The 19,875-nt window shown below is 34.8% G+C and overlaps 1 protein-coding gene across 1 annotated transcript in view; it reads left to right on the top strand.

Annotated features, from left to right (window-relative positions):
* Pkn2 (protein kinase N2) overlaps nt 1-19,875 on the top strand; it is a 96,345-nt gene that overhangs the window by 29,829 nt on the left and 46,641 nt on the right. Inside the window, exons 2-3 of the mRNA XM_034500192.3 lie at nt 1,854-2,154; nt 17,285-17,439. Coding sequence (XP_034356083.1) covers nt 1,854-2,154; nt 17,285-17,439 — 456 coding nt within the window. The remainder of the gene's footprint in view (nt 1-1,853; nt 2,155-17,284; nt 17,440-19,875) is intronic.

The raw sequence follows: 19,875 nt of genomic DNA, 5'->3' as shown, positions 1-19,875 counted from the left end.
TGAGCTAAAAAGAATTGAAATAAAAGTACCTAGTGGAGTTGGATTAATTTCAAGTCTTTTTCCATCTAAAGTATTTTTTTTTTTTTTTTGCCTCAGTCTACTTACATAAGACTGTACAGGAAGAATTTCTTATTTATTGGCAGTTCTCATATGGCTGGTGCTTTCAATACCCATGCTAAGGTGAATTGAGAGCTAAAATGATGAGACTTACATTGGATGATAAATGTTGAAGGAACTGGAAATGTGACAAAGTGGTAGCATGCTTGCCTAGCTTGTGGAACACCTTGAGTTTTATTACCAGCACTCACTATTTGAGTGAGTGAATGAGTGAATGAATGAATACTGAAAAACTTCAACAGTATTTTAGACCAGGAAGATGATCATCATACACTTAGATAAAAATAAGAAACTTAAAGCTAATACTTATATTTCAGGAATTAGGTGATAAGAGAGAGCCAACCTGCTATCTATAGAGTATAGAGTAGATATTCATGTGAAGGTTTTCTGTTTTGTTTTTTGTTGGTTTTTGATAGCGTGTTTTGTTTTGTCAGGATGTCTATGAGATCTTAGCTTTAAGAATGTTAGGAACAAATTACTAGAAAGTCAGCTCTTTCATCTTTTATATAAGATGTTGCCATTACCTCATCTTTCCCCCAACTTGCTACATATTTTTATTAGAGGTTAAAGATTGGATGCAAAATGTAATATATCAAAAATATAAGTAGGATATACTTATATAAATATGTGCATGTAATATATATTTTCAGAGATGTAAACATGCTGCACAGTGAAATATCTTCTTTTCCATCTCATCTACAAACCTAGCTCTTTTTTCAAAGGGAATACTATTTTGATTGCCCTCAGAATTTAAAAATATTCAAAGCAATGCTGTTAAACTGACAGCCATTATCATTAGTCTAGTTAGATGGAAAAAAAGTAGCCAGACTGTAACTTTGGCTGACTTATATGTAGTTTTGGTTTACTCAACTGATGTTCCATTTTAAGAAGAATAATTATATGGGCTCTGTCTTAGCTTTTAAGACACAATTTAAAGATATTTTCTGTTAATAATGTTTTTGTATTGGCAACTAAACTTATAAGATAGTTAGCCATGAAAAAAATATATATATTTCCATATTATCATCTTTACAAGCCTAAAACATACTGTAATATGATTAAAAAGTGGCCAGAAAGGTACTTACTTTGTTTTGCTAGTTGATTTTTTATAGAGGAGAATTTAGTATATATAGAATTTAGTATATGAGTCAAAATTATACTTTAAGTTTCTCTTAGAATGTCTTGAATTACCAAATATTTCTGAAAGGCCGCTAGCTAATACTGTTATTTTGATTTTGTAGATAAATAAATCAATTTTTAAAAGATTAAATAACTTGCCCAGAGCTTATAATATGTGAGCAACAACTTAACCATCTTTACACAGCCCTGTGATGTCTTTGTATGGAGATGTGTTGTAATTTATGTATGTAGCTAGATTTTTAAAGATGCAGTCTTGCTGTATATCCCAAACTGGCTCCAAACCTTGCAATCCTTCTGCCTCAGCTTCCCTTTGGCATTAAAGATATGAAGCATAATACCTAGCTCACTTTAAGTGTATTTGTCATATAACATTACTTAGTAAGTAGATAGAATATTTTAACTTATGGCCCCATATGACTTTAACACAGGAAAATAAGTAGTGTTTCCTACTAAGGAGAAAGTTAAATGTAATTCAGGTAATAAATAATTTCTTCAAGATACAAACACTCATCCTTAATGTTGCACACTTGCTTTTCTAGACTCCATTATTGCATATTTGTTTACTTAGTTTTCATTTACTTATTTATTTATTATAGGGAGATTCCCGGACTCTTCCATTTTCTGAGAATGTGAGTGCTGTTCAGAAACTAGACTTTTCAGATACAATGGTGCAACAGAAACTGGACGACATCAAGGATCGAATAAAGAGAGAAATAAGGAAAGAACTGAAAATCAAAGAAGGAGCTGAAAACCTGAGGAAAGTTACAACAGATAAGAAAAATTTGGCTTATGTAGACAACATTTTGAAAAAGTCAAATAAAAAATTAGAAGAGTTACATCACAAGCTACAAGAATTGAATGCACACATCGTTGTATCGGATCCAGAGGACTCTGCAGGTATTGTACTGTTTGCTGTTTCTATGATATATTAGTAGGAAATTCATCCTTCCAGAGAGTTTCGTTTTATGCTGGTAGTTTTTAGCTGTTGTAAAAGTACGGAGCCTGTTTTCTGTTATGGTCTTCAGGCTAGTGAGTCTATGGCTCTGAAAACTGAAGCATTTACTTAGATAAGTAACTGTTGTATCTATCCTTAGCGAGTAGGACAGGACTTGCAATTATTTTCTAGTATTCTTTTGTACTGAGTCAACCACATGCTCTTAACCTATGATCAGTAGCAAAGTGGACCAGATGATTCAAAGTGAGAAATTCATTCCATGGGGCAACCAGATGGCTTAGAGAGGAAGGGTGCTTGTTCCTCAGCCTGAGTGCTGGAGCCTGAAGACTTGAGACCATTTCATTCTCAGTGCCCATATAATGGAAGGACTGCTTTTATTACCTTGGTGCTATGTGTACTATGAACCTGAATTAATCACCTGAACTCTCAGGCACATTGCTTAAGAAGAACAAAAGCAAAACAAAATCCCAAACATTACCTGTTACTTTTCTGTAAGTATAAACAATAAGAGAGAAATGTAACTCAAGGTTCCAAAAAGACCTTTTCTTTTTGAGTTGTGGGGGGATAAGGGGGTATTGAGACAGAATTTCTCTGTGTAACCTTGGCTGTCCTAGAACTCACTCTGTATCCAAGCTGCTATCAAAATCACAGTCTGTGCCTCCAGATTGCTGAGATTAAAGGCGTGTGCCACGCCCCCAGCTCCATTTTTTTTTTTAAAAAACCAACAGATCTTAGATATTTTTTTCAGTAGTACAAGAAGTGAAGATAGGAAAACTGCCTCCCTCCTTCAGACTAAAGCTAAAGGCAGCATTGCTTTTTTATTGTGTAGCTTTTCAAGAGAAGTATAAGTATAAGTAAATTAAGTAAATTAAGCTCTATAATCCTTTCATTTGCAAAAAGAAAATAAAGGAAAAGTCCCTTATAAAAAGTAAAACCTTTGTATTAGAGATTTTAGACAAACATGTCATTAGCTAGTAAGATATAATAGATGTAAAATTAACAGTCTAAAAAGTGTCAGAAAATACAGTATTTAGTGTTCTTCATTTACTTAATTGCTATCTACTCAGAACTCTTATTTGGAGATTCTGTATATAGATTTCAACCATATGCAAGAACCTAATATTTAAAATGACATAAATAATAGGAAACCAGTTTTTGTTTCACAACTGAAACAGTCCCAAAGGTAGGAATGAATTTGCTCAAATAGTCAAACTAGTTATCCAACACTTTCTATTTCTACTCCTCAGCTAGTAGTCTCTTACCCATAAATTTCGTAATTATATTATAAATGGAAACATGTATTATGAAAATTCCATTTTTAGTAGCAGTATTTTATAAACTAAGATAGTCTGTTGTGTTTGGATCTCTGCCAAGTCCTCCATGTCTTGCCTATTGCGTCTTTAGAATTCCAAAATAAGAAACTGCGAGAGCTTTAAACTCTATTTAGAGAAAGCATTTTTTCTTTATAGAATGCTGAGAACTGCCTTGTGAGTCATTCAAATCTGTTTCAGTTTCACAAAATGTTTCAGTAACACAAAATGTGGCTCATTTGGTGTCTCTAGTCCCCTTTAAAAATTAATTTTAGTGGAATAAAAACTCCATATGATAAATGTGTGAATGATTACATATATGTTGAAATATATGATTTTATGTTTTTTAACAAATATGTATAATGTTTCTAGGGAGATGTCATTAGGTCTACTCAGAAGGCTCCATCACTTCAGTGATTCCATTCCTTATCTCCCAGTCAGTTCCCACTCAGTCCTCAGCCCTAGAAGCCACTAGTATACTTTATTCAGTTAGCATTAAGTATTTTAGAGTATTGACCATTTCTTTAGACATTTATTTGTTTGTTTGTTTATTTTTAAAAACCCTCCTTTAAGCCTTCCTATCAAATTCATGGCCTCCCTCAGAACCTTAGTTGATAACATTGTGAAACCTTCCCTGATGGTTTGTTCTTTTCCTCTCTGTGCTACTTTGTTCATTTATTGTTGTATTGTAATTTATTTCCATCCACGTTTATCCTTCACTAAATTGTGTGCTCCTTGAAGGCTCGCACATTTCCTCATGTTCTCCAGGGTTATTATAGAAACCGGGACAGCAGCATATAATTGTGACTATTACAAATGTTTAAAACCCAGCAAATCAAAATTGCACCTTCAGTTTTGTAATTATTATGAAAGCATATTTTGTAATTTCACTTTAAACATTAAATAAGGTAGAGGATAGCCTAAAATTAAGTTTTAGGGTAAAACCAAAACCATTTTTTACTGATAATATTTTGTTTGTTTGGTTGGTTGGCTGGCTGGCTTTTTTTAATGATAATGTTTAATATTCACTTTCTAGATAATTGGAAACCAAATGTATAAAATGTCAGTTTGTGCTTTGATTGCTTAATACTTTAGTGTGTTGGAACAAAACTTTATAATTTTATTAAAATTCACATTGTGTGTGTGTGTGTGTGTGTGTATTCATTCAGCACAGGGGCACACACACATGCCACTGTACATAGATGGAGGCTGGAAGAGGCGGCTTTTGCCTTTGATCTTGCTCTGTATTTATTGCTGTGGATGTACAGCCATCGTGCTGGCCAGCAAGTTTCTGAGGTTTCTCCTGTGTGTTCCTCCTATTTCCTATAGAAAGGAACACTAGGATTACAGATGTTTGCTTTACCATGTCTGACTTTTATGTGGTTCTGGGGATCTGAACTCTAGTTATCAAATTTGCACACTGAGCTTTCTCCTCAGCCTAGAGGTTTGTTTATAATTTACCTGTGAAATCGTTCTTAAGTCACTGGCTACATATGCCATGGCACATATGCGGAGACCAGAAGAGACGGCTTGGTGTGCCAGTGGTTGCCTTTGACATGGCTTAGTACAGGGTCTTTTTCTGTTTACACCTAACAGTACAGTAAACACAGTAAATAAAAACAGTTTTACCTATTTGTAAAGTAGGGATGTTATCAGGTGGACTTCTTAATTATATAACGCTGAAATGTTGTTTATTATCAAGGCCTGTACATTTGGGGCTGGTATTAAAAATTAAGGTGTTTATTTGCTGTTCCAAGTCACAGGAAATTAATATTTGCTATTTATGCCCAGAATTCTCTTAATCTTCCATTCGTTTTTCAGATACTTTAAAATACAGGGGAAAAAAACAATTTCAGTAATTGCATAAAAGCAAATGACAACATTCAACCTCTTTCATCATAAAAATTCAGTAAATTAGAAGTAGTAAGAATTGCACTCAGCACAACCAACCAAACAAACAACCCAACAAAACAAACCCTAAATATAAGCACTTCTTAGAAGAAATGGAAATTGAGTTCTCATTGGAGAACTGTAACTGAAAAACATGGAGAGGTATTTCTTCCCACCTCTTAGATGGGTTATTTATTTACAAGTTGAAGGATACATGTTGGCACAGATGAGGAGAAGAGGAAATCTGTATGTTCTTAGTGCTGTTGCAACTTAGTAGAACTAATATGGGAAATATAATATGAAGGTTTCTCATAAACAAAAGATAGAAAAAGCTGCCCCATTTTATTTGTACCACTACAATCAGAAGCAAAACAGTTACCATGTGATTCAGTAGTCTTACTTCTTCGTCTTTGTTCAAAGGAATTGAAATCATCACATGAAAGAGATGGTGCACACGCCCCCATGATCCTTGCAGTAGTTGTTACCATAGCTGTGCTGTGCAAACAGTTGAAGTGTCTACCAAGTAACAAATGGATTAAAAATAGAGTTTTTAGTCCTATTTTATTTAGCAGTCTTTCCTTCTAAGCACAAAGCTCTAAACTCAATCCTCAGTACCACCACTTCCTCACATGGTTTTATGTATGTGGGGAATACCATTAAGCCATTAAATGGCTAGAAACTGTCACTTGAAACATAGATTAACCTAGTGGGCATTATCATAAAGTACAACCAGCCATAAAGAGAAGGAGACAAGTACTATATCAGATTATTTGCGTAGTAATTTAAAGACATCAACTCAGAAATAGAGCACAAGGAGCTGTTTAATTAGCCTAATTTGGACATTCCTGTTGTAAACATGAAAGATTATACTGTCTGTATACAATAATTATTCACCAATAATACTTTTTAAAAAGAGAATTCTCCTTTTACAAAGACATGGAATGATGTTATTTTTAGGACACATAGAAGTTAGGAATGTATGGTTAGTTGAGACTAAATGTATCTTACATTGAAAGATTATGGATCTCTCTAAGCTGGAGCCGCAGTTAAGAATCAGCACCTAATTCAAAAGGATCTATTTGGCCTTAATTCCAGCAGGTGGGAGGGCTAGGCCCTGTCTCAAAACAAAACAAAACAAAAAATGAAGCCAACAAATACAGCATATTTTAAGTTCCCTGTTTTCATCTGTTAAAAAATTATTATTTATTGTGTGGTATGGGGGAGCTCGGGGGTACACAAGCTACAAGTTCTAGGGATTGATCTCTGGTTAAGCTCAACAGCAATTGTCTTTCTTCACTGAGCTATCTCCTTCACCCTCATTTTTCATCTGAAGTCATTTTTCTATCTTCTCACACCCTCAAAATACAGTGAGTAATTACAATTATTAATCTAGTGATTATTTTCTTTAATATCTTTGTTTTTTGTAAGCAAGTAACAAAATTGAGGTTTATATTTGTTATTTCCAGGAGAAAGTTAATCTTAGCTTTTTTCTGGATGACTGAAGTATAATTTATTGAACCATTCTTGGATCAATAGAAGTATAAATTTAATTTTGCTGCTATCATAAATGTGGCATGAAAATTAAAACTGTATTTTATATGTAGTATAGTATAAAGGATGAATCTATGAAATGGTTTGTCATATAATTGCTTAGTATTCCTATTATCTAATGAATTCCTCACTCTTGAACAAACTTGGAATTGTCAGCTCACTAAGGGTGACTGACCAGTAGCAAATCACTTTTTTCCATCTCTGGATTTGTTTCCTGTTCACCATAAGCATACAACTAAAAGGTGTATAGATTCTTAATATTTGAATTCTTGTTAAAAATTATTTGTATCTTTTTATTTAATGTATATGAGTGTTTGTCCACATGCATATTTGCACCTTGTGCATGCCTTGTGCACAAGGAAGACAGAAAAAGGAATATAGTTAGGGTTATTGGTGAGCCTCCATTTGAGTCCTGGGAACTGAACCTGGGTCTTCTGCAAGAAGCAGCAAATGCTTTTAACTGCTGAGTCATCTCTCTAGCTCCATTTGTTTTTTTTGTTTTTTTTTCGGGGGGAGGTTGCTTTGCTTGTTTTTTTTTGTTTGTTTGTTTTTTTTTTTTTTTTTTTTTTTTTTTTTTTTTTTGCTTGTTTTGGTTTTTTGTTTGTTTTTCTATTGTTTTGTTTTGCTTTTCTGTACTATCCTGGTAATTAACATATTGTGAACATACCATAACCTGGACTTACTGAGAAGGAGGTCTCAAAAGAGAATCTCTGAGGTCAGCTAGCCTGTGAGCATGTCTGTGAGGGGTTGGTTTTAGTGTCTTACTTGGTATGGTAATACAAAGGAAAAGTTGGGTGCTGTGTGGCACCAATCTTTGGGCAGAAGAATGTCTTTATTGCCACCCCAAACTTCACTACTGCTAAGGCTTGTAGTTGATTTTCTCCCTAAGTCCATATTCAGTGGCAACTATTTATGAATAGTTTTACTTTTAAGAATGTCACAAAAATAGAAGCAAAGTATGTAGTCTTTAGAAACTAAAGTTAGCCTATTGCCTTTGAGATTCATCTAAGATGCATGTAAGTATCAATAATTGTAAAATTCTTTTGAGTAGTCAGTTATATAGATGCACCACGGTTTATCTACTCACCAAGCATATTAGATTTACTGTTCTGTTTTAGGTAGTAGTGAGCTAAATTGCTATAAATACTCATGAATGGAATTTTTTATGAGTAAAAGTTTCACTTCGCTTCAATAAAGGCCTAGGACTAAGATTGCAAAGATATGTGTTATAGTGTCTTTAATGTAAATTGCCAAAGTATCTTTCAGAGAGGCCATATTATGTTTCCTTCTCACTAGCAAGGCATGGAATTCTGTAATACCACATGCTCTCCAGCACTTGGTATTGCAGGTCTGTTCTTAGCCAGTCTGATGTTTATAATGTTGACAGTGTTCCTTGTTGTACTTATAGACTTGAAGCAGGATAAAGAAAAGTTTAAGGAGAATTTCAAAAGCAGCTGTGTATGCCTTAGGCATAGAGGATATACAGAATAAAGTCTCCTTTCCTAGGAGGTCCTTTGCACCACTTTTAGACAATAAAATTCAACACAGCAATTCTGAACAAATATTGTTGCTACCAGTGTTGTTTCACCTTAATAGCTGTCATACCCAACAATCTCACCCTTGTCCATTGCTTGTAATTTATTAAGAAACCTAATCTGAGTTGACATTGGTTTATTAAATATTTAAGCAAAAGTTCTTCAGTTGATAGCATTTGAAAAAGGTTACCTTGAATATACAGAATAAGAAAGCTCCATTATATTTTGAGTAGGATTCAGGTGACTATAAAAGATAAGTCTCCCTGTAGGTAGGCAAGTTGGACTTTAGGAAAAATATAAGCAGGTAGCTAACATGAAATGATTCTGGAACATTTTTGTTTATAAGCCATCTGCTTATGAATACCAAATGGAAACCAAAACAATGGTCAGTGAATAGTACTTAGTGCCTTGTAGACTCTTAGATTGAAGCTTACGAAAATGGATACATGATATGTATCTATATAATATTACTTTTATTAATTTAGATTTGGCTAGGTTTGCTTCAACTGTCTTTCCTGCCAACTCTTTTAAATGAAGTAAATATCTTTGTCCCATTAAGCAGACACTCTGGCTATAACAAATGCACCTTTATGGATTTTTAGCATAGAGTCAACTAACTGTAAATGAAGACCAAAGGTAATCTATGATCTATGATCCAGCTAGATCATTATATTGCTGTATGGTTGCACACCACTTGGATGACCTTCAGACCTTGTTTTTATTTTTTGTTTAAAAGAAAAAGAAGCTAGGCAGTATATTCCTCCTTGGGATATTTTGTGAACAAGATGTTTTAATAGAGTATAGGTCAAGCAAGAGGCACCCAAGCTCACATGATCGGAATGTAAAACCTCCCTAGATGTAAGTAAAATCTTAAGAAAAGTTTCCTTACACAAGGAAGAAAAGATTCAATGTCAACTACATTTCTAATCTCAAAAACATCAAGGTGGTCTGGAAAGATGCCTAAGAGTACTTGATGCTTTTACAAAGGGTCTGAGTTCAGTTCCTAGCAACCACATAGCAGTTCATAGCCACTTGTAACTGCAGTTCTAGGAGATCTAATGCCCACTTGTGGCCTCTATAAATACAGGCACTGCATGCTTGTGGTAGACTTACATATACGCAAAGAAAACATATTCCACATGAAATAAAAAATATTCTTAAGCGGACAGTTAGGGAAACAAATGATCTAAAAGTAATGCTTAGTCCCATGCTCTAAACCTCTAATATATCTTTGAAGCATTCATTAAGTTGTGATTTTATCAAAAATATTAAAAGTTTCAGAAGCCAGTCAGCAACATGGCTCAGTGGGATAAAGGCTTTCCACCTCACCTAACGACCTGGCTGTCCCCAGGACACCTATGTTAGAAGAAGAGAACTGACTTCTACAAGTAGTCCTCTACTGTTTGCATCCACACCATGATACCTGATACCTGTGCACGTGGTACACATGCATCACATATGTGATTTAAAAAGAAAAGGCACCGGAAGCAACATATCTGATGTACTACAGATTTGTGGTGATAACATATCAGTATTCTGACCTTTTGGACTTTCATCTCTAGGGATCTTTTAACCGTGTTGTATTTTCTGGTAGCTTCCAAAGTTACCAGAACCAGACCCTGTTCTCTGAATTGTATTGATGGTCTGTGGACAGGAGGGTATCATGTTGCCTTTCCCTTGTATTATGTCTAAAATTAGAAAGTCTTTACCTGGGTTGTTTATCCTGTTAATGACATTACACTAGTGGCTCATAATTAAACCTTGACTTTTAGTATGAGCATCATCCTGGTCACCTTCACTTCCCATTCAGGACACAAAGGCCTGATTAAATTTTATAACAGAGCTATTACCTGTATCTTTTCTTCTTTACAGCCAGTTTTTCTTTATTCCAACATAAATATTGCTAGTAGCTTTATTTTTAACCCAGTTTCATTGGGGAGTTGGGTTTTTTGTTGGTTGAGTTGATTTTGGTTGTTTGCTTGCATTCTTGTATTTTTGTTTTTCTTTTTGTTTTGGGAGGCAGGATTTTGTAGCCTAGGCTGGCCTCAAAGCTGCTGGTAGCTAACAGTGATCTTGGGCTCCTGAGTGCTGGGATTATAAATTCATCTCACATCAAGCTTCCCGATACTGATTCCATCCTGTTGTTTGTTTCCTTATTTCATGTTTTTAGTGGGTCTCCATCCTCTCTGTACTCATTTGTATACAGTACAAATTTACAACATGTCCAAGATAATGTCCCTTTATAATGGCCTGGCAACTGCATTTTACTTCAGTTTCTTCCATCAATCCCAATCTTTCCCATACTAGTTATGTTTGCCTTGTCTTTTTTACCTCCCTATATTTGCATACACATTTATGTGCAGAGGTTTTATATACCCAGTGTGACTCCCTTGGAGAAACTATATTCCTTTGTGAATGGTTAAGAGATCCCATCTCGGTTAGAGTTGAAAGCTCATGTCTACTTCCCATTTCAATGCTGGGATCCAATCTGATTTGGACTTGTGCTGGCCCTATGCATTTTTAAATTATCTGATACTTTTCAGTTTTATGTATTTGCTATGTTTATTTCACATTGCGTATAACATACATGGAATTTCTTAAAAATATATTCTTTGAAGATTTCCTATGTATAAACAATGTAATATCGATGTTCACTCCCTTCCTCCTCGAAGACTCCTTTCTCTTCTTTCTTACTCCTCCTCCTCCTTTCTTCTCTTTCTTCAACCCAGAGAATAATTAATGCTACCTGTTATGTGTTCATGCATGTGAAACCATCCACTGGAGCATGTCATGCCAAAGAAGGATGAGTATGTGTCAACTGCCAATAATCCTCAGTTGAGACAACTGCATGAGTGCCTCCATCATCTCTGTTGGAGTTTTGGTTGGCTTGATCTTGTGCAGGTGACTATAACTCTTCTGTGAGTTCATGAGTGCAGTAGCTATGTCATGTTCAGAAAAGAGCATTTTCACAGCAAGGCTCTATCTTGCTCATTTACATTCTTCTGCCCTCTCCTGTGTGATGTTCACTGAGTCTTGCATGTGGGGGCATTAGTTGATAAAGATTTTCCATTTAGGAACTGAAGAAGAGATGATGGTTCAAACATTTTGCTTTTCCAAAGAACCTGAGTGTGCTGCCCAGCACCCATGTTAGGTAGCTCTGTTACTGCCTGTAACTTTAGTTTCAGGGGACCCAGCGTCCTCTTTTGAATTTTGCAGACACGAACTCACAGCCAGTCACATATTCATACACAGACACACATATGTGCATATAATTCAAAATAATTCAAAATAAATCTTTCAAAGATGTCCTAAGTGAAGTCTTTACCAGGCTAATTCCACAGACATTCTTCTCCCTTGTGACTTTTCCACTTGAGCTTTTTGAGTTTTTAACTGTACTAGAACTTTGTGTTAATACTTATTGAAATGCAGTTTCAATATCTATCAGTTTCTACTTTATTTTATGGTCATATTTATCTGTATGTCTGGTAAATTGGAATAAAATAACTATCTTATCTGTATTCTGTCAATTTAAGGTGAGAGTTCTATGATTGTAGGGATATCTCATTTCCATTTTTTACTGTTTTTACAAACACACATACACATGAAAAAGACAAGCATGTATCATTACCCATGGCCTTTTATTCAGATACTAGTGGTCAAATTCATGTTTTTGAGCTTATAGGCAAGTACTTTACTATCAGAGCTGTTTACTCAGATGACATTTGATTTAATTTTTTTCAATTAACTCTTTGTTGTTTGACTGTATCATTTATATTTAAATAGTTACTGTTGTATTTATATTTGTAATAAAATATCTTTATTCTTTTAGCATTTACTTTTCTCACCCTTAAAAGTCAATTACTTTGTAGTTATTGATTTATGTAGATGGTACAGCATTTATATTTAGCAAAATCTATACTGGTAATTACTATTATCTGTCCCCGCTCACCTTTCCTCTCCATCCATGTACATCTACTTAGAGTTGATTGACAATCTTGAATCTATGTATTGTTATCCCTCGCTGCTCCTAAAAACTTCATCTCCGTATTTTCAATGCTAGTCTATTTTTTATGTGTCTGACATGCTGTTAATCCAATCTGTTATAGTAGATAAGACTAAGTACTAGTACCCAAGATGGTTGGAATCTCTATGGGAAAACTGAATCTAAAACAGATTATTGTAATAGTGTATTAGATTTCAGTCAAGGGAAGAATATGTGTGTCCAGTTAGACTGAGGGATATTTGTGAATGTTTCCTAGAAAAAGTGATGCTTATTCTAAGAGTAGTGTGGAAGAATGATTTCCATTTTTCAGAAGCAGCTGAAAATTTTAACTTAACATCAAATTTGCCTGGAAAGTAGTAATGGTAGGTTACCTTGGAGTGACACAGCCTAAGTCTCAAGAGCTCAGTTGCTGACTTTGGTATTTTCTTGGTAGACAATCACTTAAAAATATTTTTTTTTAAAGAAAGATTTAGTCCTGCCCATTATTCATCTTAAAACATAGCAATTTGTATTAGTGTTCATAAAGACATTTCATTGAGCTATGTCTATTGTTCTGTTTATTTATATAACTTTAAAAAGTAAAACATCTTGATATACAATTATTCAACCAAATTTATTGACTTTGTGTACTATTTTAAAATAACGTAATGATGTTTAGATTATACATGTATATATTTTTTATGATAGCCCCACATTATTAATTTTTTGATAAGTTTAACAAGTGATGCATAGAGATTTGTCCGTGGTCATAATAATGGGGCTAACTTTTAAGTAGCAAAGTATATGTTAAAATCAGGCACGGCATTGCATCTATAAAACTAGCACTTAGGAGTTTCAGGCTAGTCCCACTATGTAGTGAGTTCCAGGGCATAGTGAGACTCTGTTGCAAACAAACTACTATGTCAACATTTTTTTCTTATAACTTGGCAGTTTTAGAATAAAAGTTTTTTTTATCTTAAGCAATTATTTTTAATTTCCTTTAAAATTTTATTTTTATTACATTTATGTCATGTGTACACACTTAGGTGGGTGCGTGTGTAGAGGTCGGAGGACAACTTTCTATCATGTTGTGTTCTCTTTCTATCATGTGAGTACATCGTAAGCATTGAACATAGAGGTCATCAAGCTGATACAAGGACCTTATACTCATTGAACCATCTCACTAACCCAAAGTGAACTTTAATGAAGACTTTTTGTAAACACAATTTTGAAATATTAACAAGTACACTGGAAACAATTTGTTTTCTGATGTTGTGACTTATCAGTAATCTATAAGGACAAAATGAAAAAGTAGGAAAGTGATCAGAATCCACACCCCCTCACTTGCTTTGTGTGTGTGTGTGTTTACTCTCTAGCCCATGCTGACCTCAGCATCACTGTGATCCTCCTGCCTTAGCAGCTGGAATGCTGGAAGTCAGACATGAGAAACCATACCTAGCTATTTCTCTAATTTCTAAGTGGAAAGGGAGAGGTGGGGAGGGAGAGAGGGAGATCCATCTTATGAAGCATATCAAAAGATCATACTTACATTTGTGAACTTTGAAAAGTACTTCTTAGAGTTTCTGTAAAGATGAAATAAAGAGGACTATCAGCTGCTTAGCTGAGCTTCAAATTAATTAATAAACCCTTAGTGTTTTTAAGTATTGCTCTTCATAATAGCTGCAACAGTTACAACCACACCTATAATTAACAGCCACAATGTTAGCCCTGCCATACAGACTCTAGAGCTCTGTCTGGCTCACCTGCTTTTTCCTGTGTTTCTGTGGTCCTTCAGACTGAAAGCAGTGTATGCTACTTCTATAATTTTACATACAGTAAATATTTCAGTGTCATAATGGACTTGCAGTCGTAGATAAAAATTTAATATACAGCATTTCTACCAAAACACAATAAAGTTTTGTATTATTACATCGTCAGGCAAACCATATTGTTGTTAGACAACCGTAACAACCAGGAATTCATCTGGTGATACAACTTTTGTCCCTACCACCTTTTACCACTGATTCTCTGACCCATGTGGAAACAGGAAGAGGCCAGCTCTCATTTCATTTAAAGGCAAATGTTTAGACAGGGATCATTTCTCCCCTCATCCTAGGCTAAACACCATCCGCTGTTTTACAAACAACACATTCCTGTTCTCTCCTCAGCAGAGGGCTTTGTACTTTTTATATACTTTAGTTCTTTTAAAAATGTGCTTTTATGGTAATTGTGCCCCAGATCTGTATGATTTGGGGTTTTTATATGACCTTTGTATCAATTTTGTAAAAAGGGAAATGTGAAAAAAGTGTTTTTTCAAAACTATACTGTAGATTTTAATATTATAACCTCAGTGGAGTTCATTTTCTACAGTAACTGTGGCCAGCTAATAGTTATTAAATATTTGCTATGTACCACACCCTTTTCTCAAGTCATTATACATAGCTCATTTAATCTTTACAATAATCTTTGAGGCACATGCTGTTTTCATTACAAAAGAGAAACATGAGACACAGCCATTCAGTAACTTTCCTGTGTTACAGTAGTTGAGCTGCATCTCGGTATCTAAAGTAATACACATTTTTTCTTTCCTTTTGCTTTCCTTTGAGACAAGGTTTCTCTGGGTATCCCCTGGCTGTTCTGGAACTTGCTCTGTGACTTTAAACTCAGAGATCTGCCTGCCTCTGCCTCCTCCAAGCTAGGACTATTATGCATGCCCCCAAACTGGGTATGGTGGCTCACACCTTTAATCCTAGCAAAACCAGGGAGTAGAGGCAAGCAGATCTCTGAGTTTGAGGCCAGCCTCGAACAGTGAGTTCTAGAACATCCAGGGCTTTTATAGAGAAACCCAGTCTCAGAAAACAAAACAGAAAAGTGTATGCCCTCACATACAGCTAGATCTAAGCACTCTTATCCCCTGTACTCCATATGGTCAATAATTCCTGTGAGCTAATTGAAAACCTAGGTACATTTTATATCATCTTTCTATAAGAATGTGTCATATATGAAATGACTTTGGTTAATTCAATTAAAATAGCAGTCTTTCCTGAAGTGAGTTCTAGCTAACTTGGTGGCCTTGTCTGGGTCTTGAAGTAGATACTGTCTGTCTAAAGGGTTACTTAAGAATTATTACAAACATTCTCATGTGACACATGGGTATACTGTTGTGTTCTTGAATATTCATACCTATACAGAGTTTGATTTATAGTTGATTACAGGTTGTTTACATGTGTAACTAAATAAATGCTAAGCATATAATATAACACAGCAATTAGTAAGGTAGAGGTCAAAACAGAACTGATTAGGTTCAAATCTGGTTTTGCCACTTCATAGCATGGGACATGTTTCTAATCTCTTTATGTCCTAGTTTTTTTATTTGTAATATGAGTGTAATAGTTCAGGGCTGCTTATGAAGATTGGTGTTGATACTTGCTTACTCATTTATACTTATTACACTTATTATTTGGATGTGTTTTGGGGGTGTGTATAGGTGTTGGCATGCATATGGCAGCATGCATGTGGAGGTCAGAGGACAGCTTGTAGGAGTCAGTTCTCTCTTTCCACCATGCAGCTCCTAGGGATCAGACACAGATCATCGGCTGTAACGGTGAGTGCTCTTACCTGATGAACAAGCATAGTCTTCATATGCTCATATTATAAAAGCATTTTCATTAGTCCTTGTATCTAGTAAATTGTAGAGTAATGGTTTGTTTTTTTGTGTTTTCTGAGGAAGGGTCTTGCTCCTCATCCCAAACTGGCCTTGAACTCAAAATCCTATTGTTTCCATCTTCTGTTAGTTACAGGTGTGACTTAACCGTGTCTGGCTTAATTGTTTGTCCTGGTCTGTTGTTTTTAAATTGGGGAACTAATATGGATATGTAAGAAGCATTCAATATGAACATTTAGAGGCACTGTCAAATTATTAGAAGTCCAGCAAAGTCACTTTTAAAGTTATTCATATTTTGTTTTTAATTTAAATATAAGCAACATAGTACTCTGTGTAATACACGGTAGACATAAATATTTGGTCTCTTTATCCCTAACCTATCACAATTTGATATCAGTCAATATTCTTGAACAATTTTTATTTATAGTTGAATCTCTTCTAGTATAAAAGGGTGTGAACATTTTTACACTTGATTCATGAGCACTTAATGTCAGTACATTGTAAAACTCATAAGTTCTGTTTGCAGAGAATTACTAGGGTAGAATTTGTGTAATATTTGGATATTTCATTCTCATATCAGTAATGTGACAAAGGGAGAATTTAATTACTGAATAGAATAGTCAAATTGTGTAATGATTTAATTTAAATGTAGTAGTATTTGAAAAACTTCGTAGGCATAACTCATCTTACAACAGACTGGTTTCAGATTCACCATCTAGCCCACCCTGGCCTTAAACATGGAATGTTCCTTTGGCCTCAACCTCCTATGTGTAGGGAATATACCGTGCCAGGCCTCAAATGGTCACTTCTATAGGGAGTAAGCTGAATTAAGATAGTTCTGCAACTCAAGTAGTTTCTTTGCTTGAGTCGGTTAAATTCTTTATTATCTATAAGCATAAGGAGAATTCATTGAAGTGACAAAACTCATTTCAAACTCTGTTATTCTTTGAATATATTAACTTACACGTTACGTTTTCAATGATAATTTTTATTAATGTATATTAATTGTATGATATAATGGGTTTTATTGTGCCATTTTTTTACACATGCAGATAACATGGTTTGGGCAGATTCAACTTGACATTCCAGTTTTAAGCAACAGTTGATTCTAGTAACAATCACATGATATTTTATACACAGATTGTCCGAGGACTCCAGATACTCCAAATAGTGATTCTCGTAGTTCTACTAGCAACAATAGATTGATGGCCTTACAGAAACAGCTGGATATAGAACTTAAAGTAAAGCAAGGTGCAGAGAACATGATACAAATGTACTCAAATGGCTCTTCAAAGGTAAGGAAATCACTAGTATTTGTATGTTTTATATATATATGAGTTTACCTATTCCCTAAAATTTCATTTGTTATCCCAGCATCAGTAATAGGAGTGACTTGACTGTCTTCGTCAGAATTTCAGAGTGCTGGACTTGGTTTGTCTAGCAATCTGAGATCTTTGCTAATGTCAGCAGGTGATTGCTGCCTTCGAAAGCTCTCCTAGTGTAAATAGGAGTCGTTTTCATTCCATGTAGTGCTCCATTTTTCACGTTTACGGTTTCAGTTGATAAGTTTAGAATTTTAGTGATCCTGAGACAATTTTAGCCACAAAGTTGGAAAATTCAGACAAAAAATAGAAATGTTTTCAAAACAAGAGTATAAAAATTGTGTATTTTCTCAAAACCTGGTTAATGGGTAAGGAACATGGAGTTCTCTGTATTTGTAACTTTTCTATAAACCTAAAATTGCAACAAACAAAATTATTTTTTTTTTAAAAAATGGCAAAAATGGGTTTTCCGACCAAACAGGCTCTGGGAAAGGGCCAGCGAAAGCTAGCATCCTAGCGTTACTTGCATGTCTGCCTTACCATTCTTGAGACATTTACTTTATTTATTGTATTTATTTAATGTGTTTATTGAGTACATTCTTGAGACTGTTACTGTAACTGCCATTTGCAGTCAGTGTTGAGGGAGCAGTTCATAATGAGAACATGTGTTTGCAGATATACTGTGGCAGGGAACAGAATGTTAGGGACCTCTGAGCCATACTCCAACATAAGGCTGAAGTGATTTTATGATTCTAAAAATCTGAGGTACATTTATTATAAACTCTACCTATCTAATTTCAAGTTATTCTAAACATTCTTATCTCTGAACATCAGTGTTTCTTCATTTTCAAAACTTAGGTGTATGTGTTATTTTGTGTATGTTGTGTGTGTATGTGTTCAGGCATGCATGTCACAGCTTGAGTGTAGAGGTCACAGGACTATACTGTAGGAGTTAGCTCTTACTCTCTACCATGTGAATTTCAGGAATCAAATTTGGGTCATCAGGTTTGGGAGCAGATATCCTTACACACCAAACCCTTCCTTTGCCCCAGTATTTTTATTTGTATGTGTTTGTATACATACATCCATACATGTATATATAATATATGGATGCATATATATATATATATATATATATATATATATATACACACACACATATATATATATGTACATATGTATCCATATATTAGATATGAGAACTTCAAAATAAAAGCTCTTTGGTATTTATTTTTATTCCAGCTTGTAAAGAATGTGAAGTGAGAGGGAAAAGGATCATTTCTTAATGCTTTGCCACCCACTCTTCCAATAAACAAAGAATATGTATATAATAAGTAAGGCTTTAAGGTTAATTGTGAAGATTAGCTAGAGTAACAATATTTTAAAAATTTAGTGGAGTATGCTTTTATTTGGTAGGATATTGCATCACTAACCTTTAACATTCGTTATTGGGAGATAATATTGTAGTGTCCTCTTTTTATCTTCCTATCAATGCCTTCCCTTCAAGTCCCTTTCTCATATTCATGCCTTTTTGTTTTATTTTGTGACCCAATGAGTCTAACCCACCCCATGCATGTGAGTATTGGGTGAAACTCCATTATAGGGAGCTTCTGATGCTCAACAGATAGCTCATCAGGGAGAGGACCCCAGGAGCATTTTAGTCAGGCCTGTCACTAGACAGGCTTATCTTGTTAAGAGCCACCAAAGCTTATATAGGTTTACAGTGGCTGTGTCCTGCCTCAAAGATGATAATTCGTGTCTCTCTGTCTTCTGGATATTACATTTCTGTCCACCCCATCTTCCATAGTGTTCCCTGGTGATATAGATGTCTTGGTTAGGAATAAGCACTCATCTGCTACTTGCTCTCCGCAGTTTTAGGAACCACAAATCTCCGCATTCACCAAGTCTTCTCTGGTTAATGCCTTATTGATACAGTGTCTCACTATCTAGCACATGCTGTCCTCAGAACTCCTGCCTTGGCTTACCCAAGTACTGGGGATTATAGATACTTGCTAATGTGTTTAGCTTGGTTTTATTCTTAGCCTTTACTATAGGAAAGTTTGGGGTTTTTTTTGTTTTTTGTTTTTTTTTAATCAAAAGTTGTTTTGAAATGTCCTACTACATGATGGTAAGCATTTTAAAATTAAATTAAGCCAGTTAGTGCTGTCTGTCATAAGATTTTTTTAAAGTCTCAGGTTGATGGATTAATTTGAGGGGTTTAAGACCCCTTTAAAGTTAAAATGGGGACTAATGGGACATCAGTTCCATTGTATTCTACTAGTTGTCTTTGAGAACTGTAAGACTAAGTTAAATTTATAACTGATATAAATTTGAGTGTTATGAACATATTAAAATCAAAAAAGTACATGGATAAGTTACAAAAACCATAGGTCCAAACTAAACAGATCT

This window comes from Arvicanthis niloticus, chromosome 4 (assembly GCF_011762505.2).
Source record: "Arvicanthis niloticus isolate mArvNil1 chromosome 4, mArvNil1.pat.X, whole genome shotgun sequence".
NCBI lineage: Eukaryota > Metazoa > Chordata > Mammalia > Rodentia > Muridae > Arvicanthis > Arvicanthis niloticus.
This window is presented reverse-complemented; position numbering and strand designations above follow the sequence as displayed.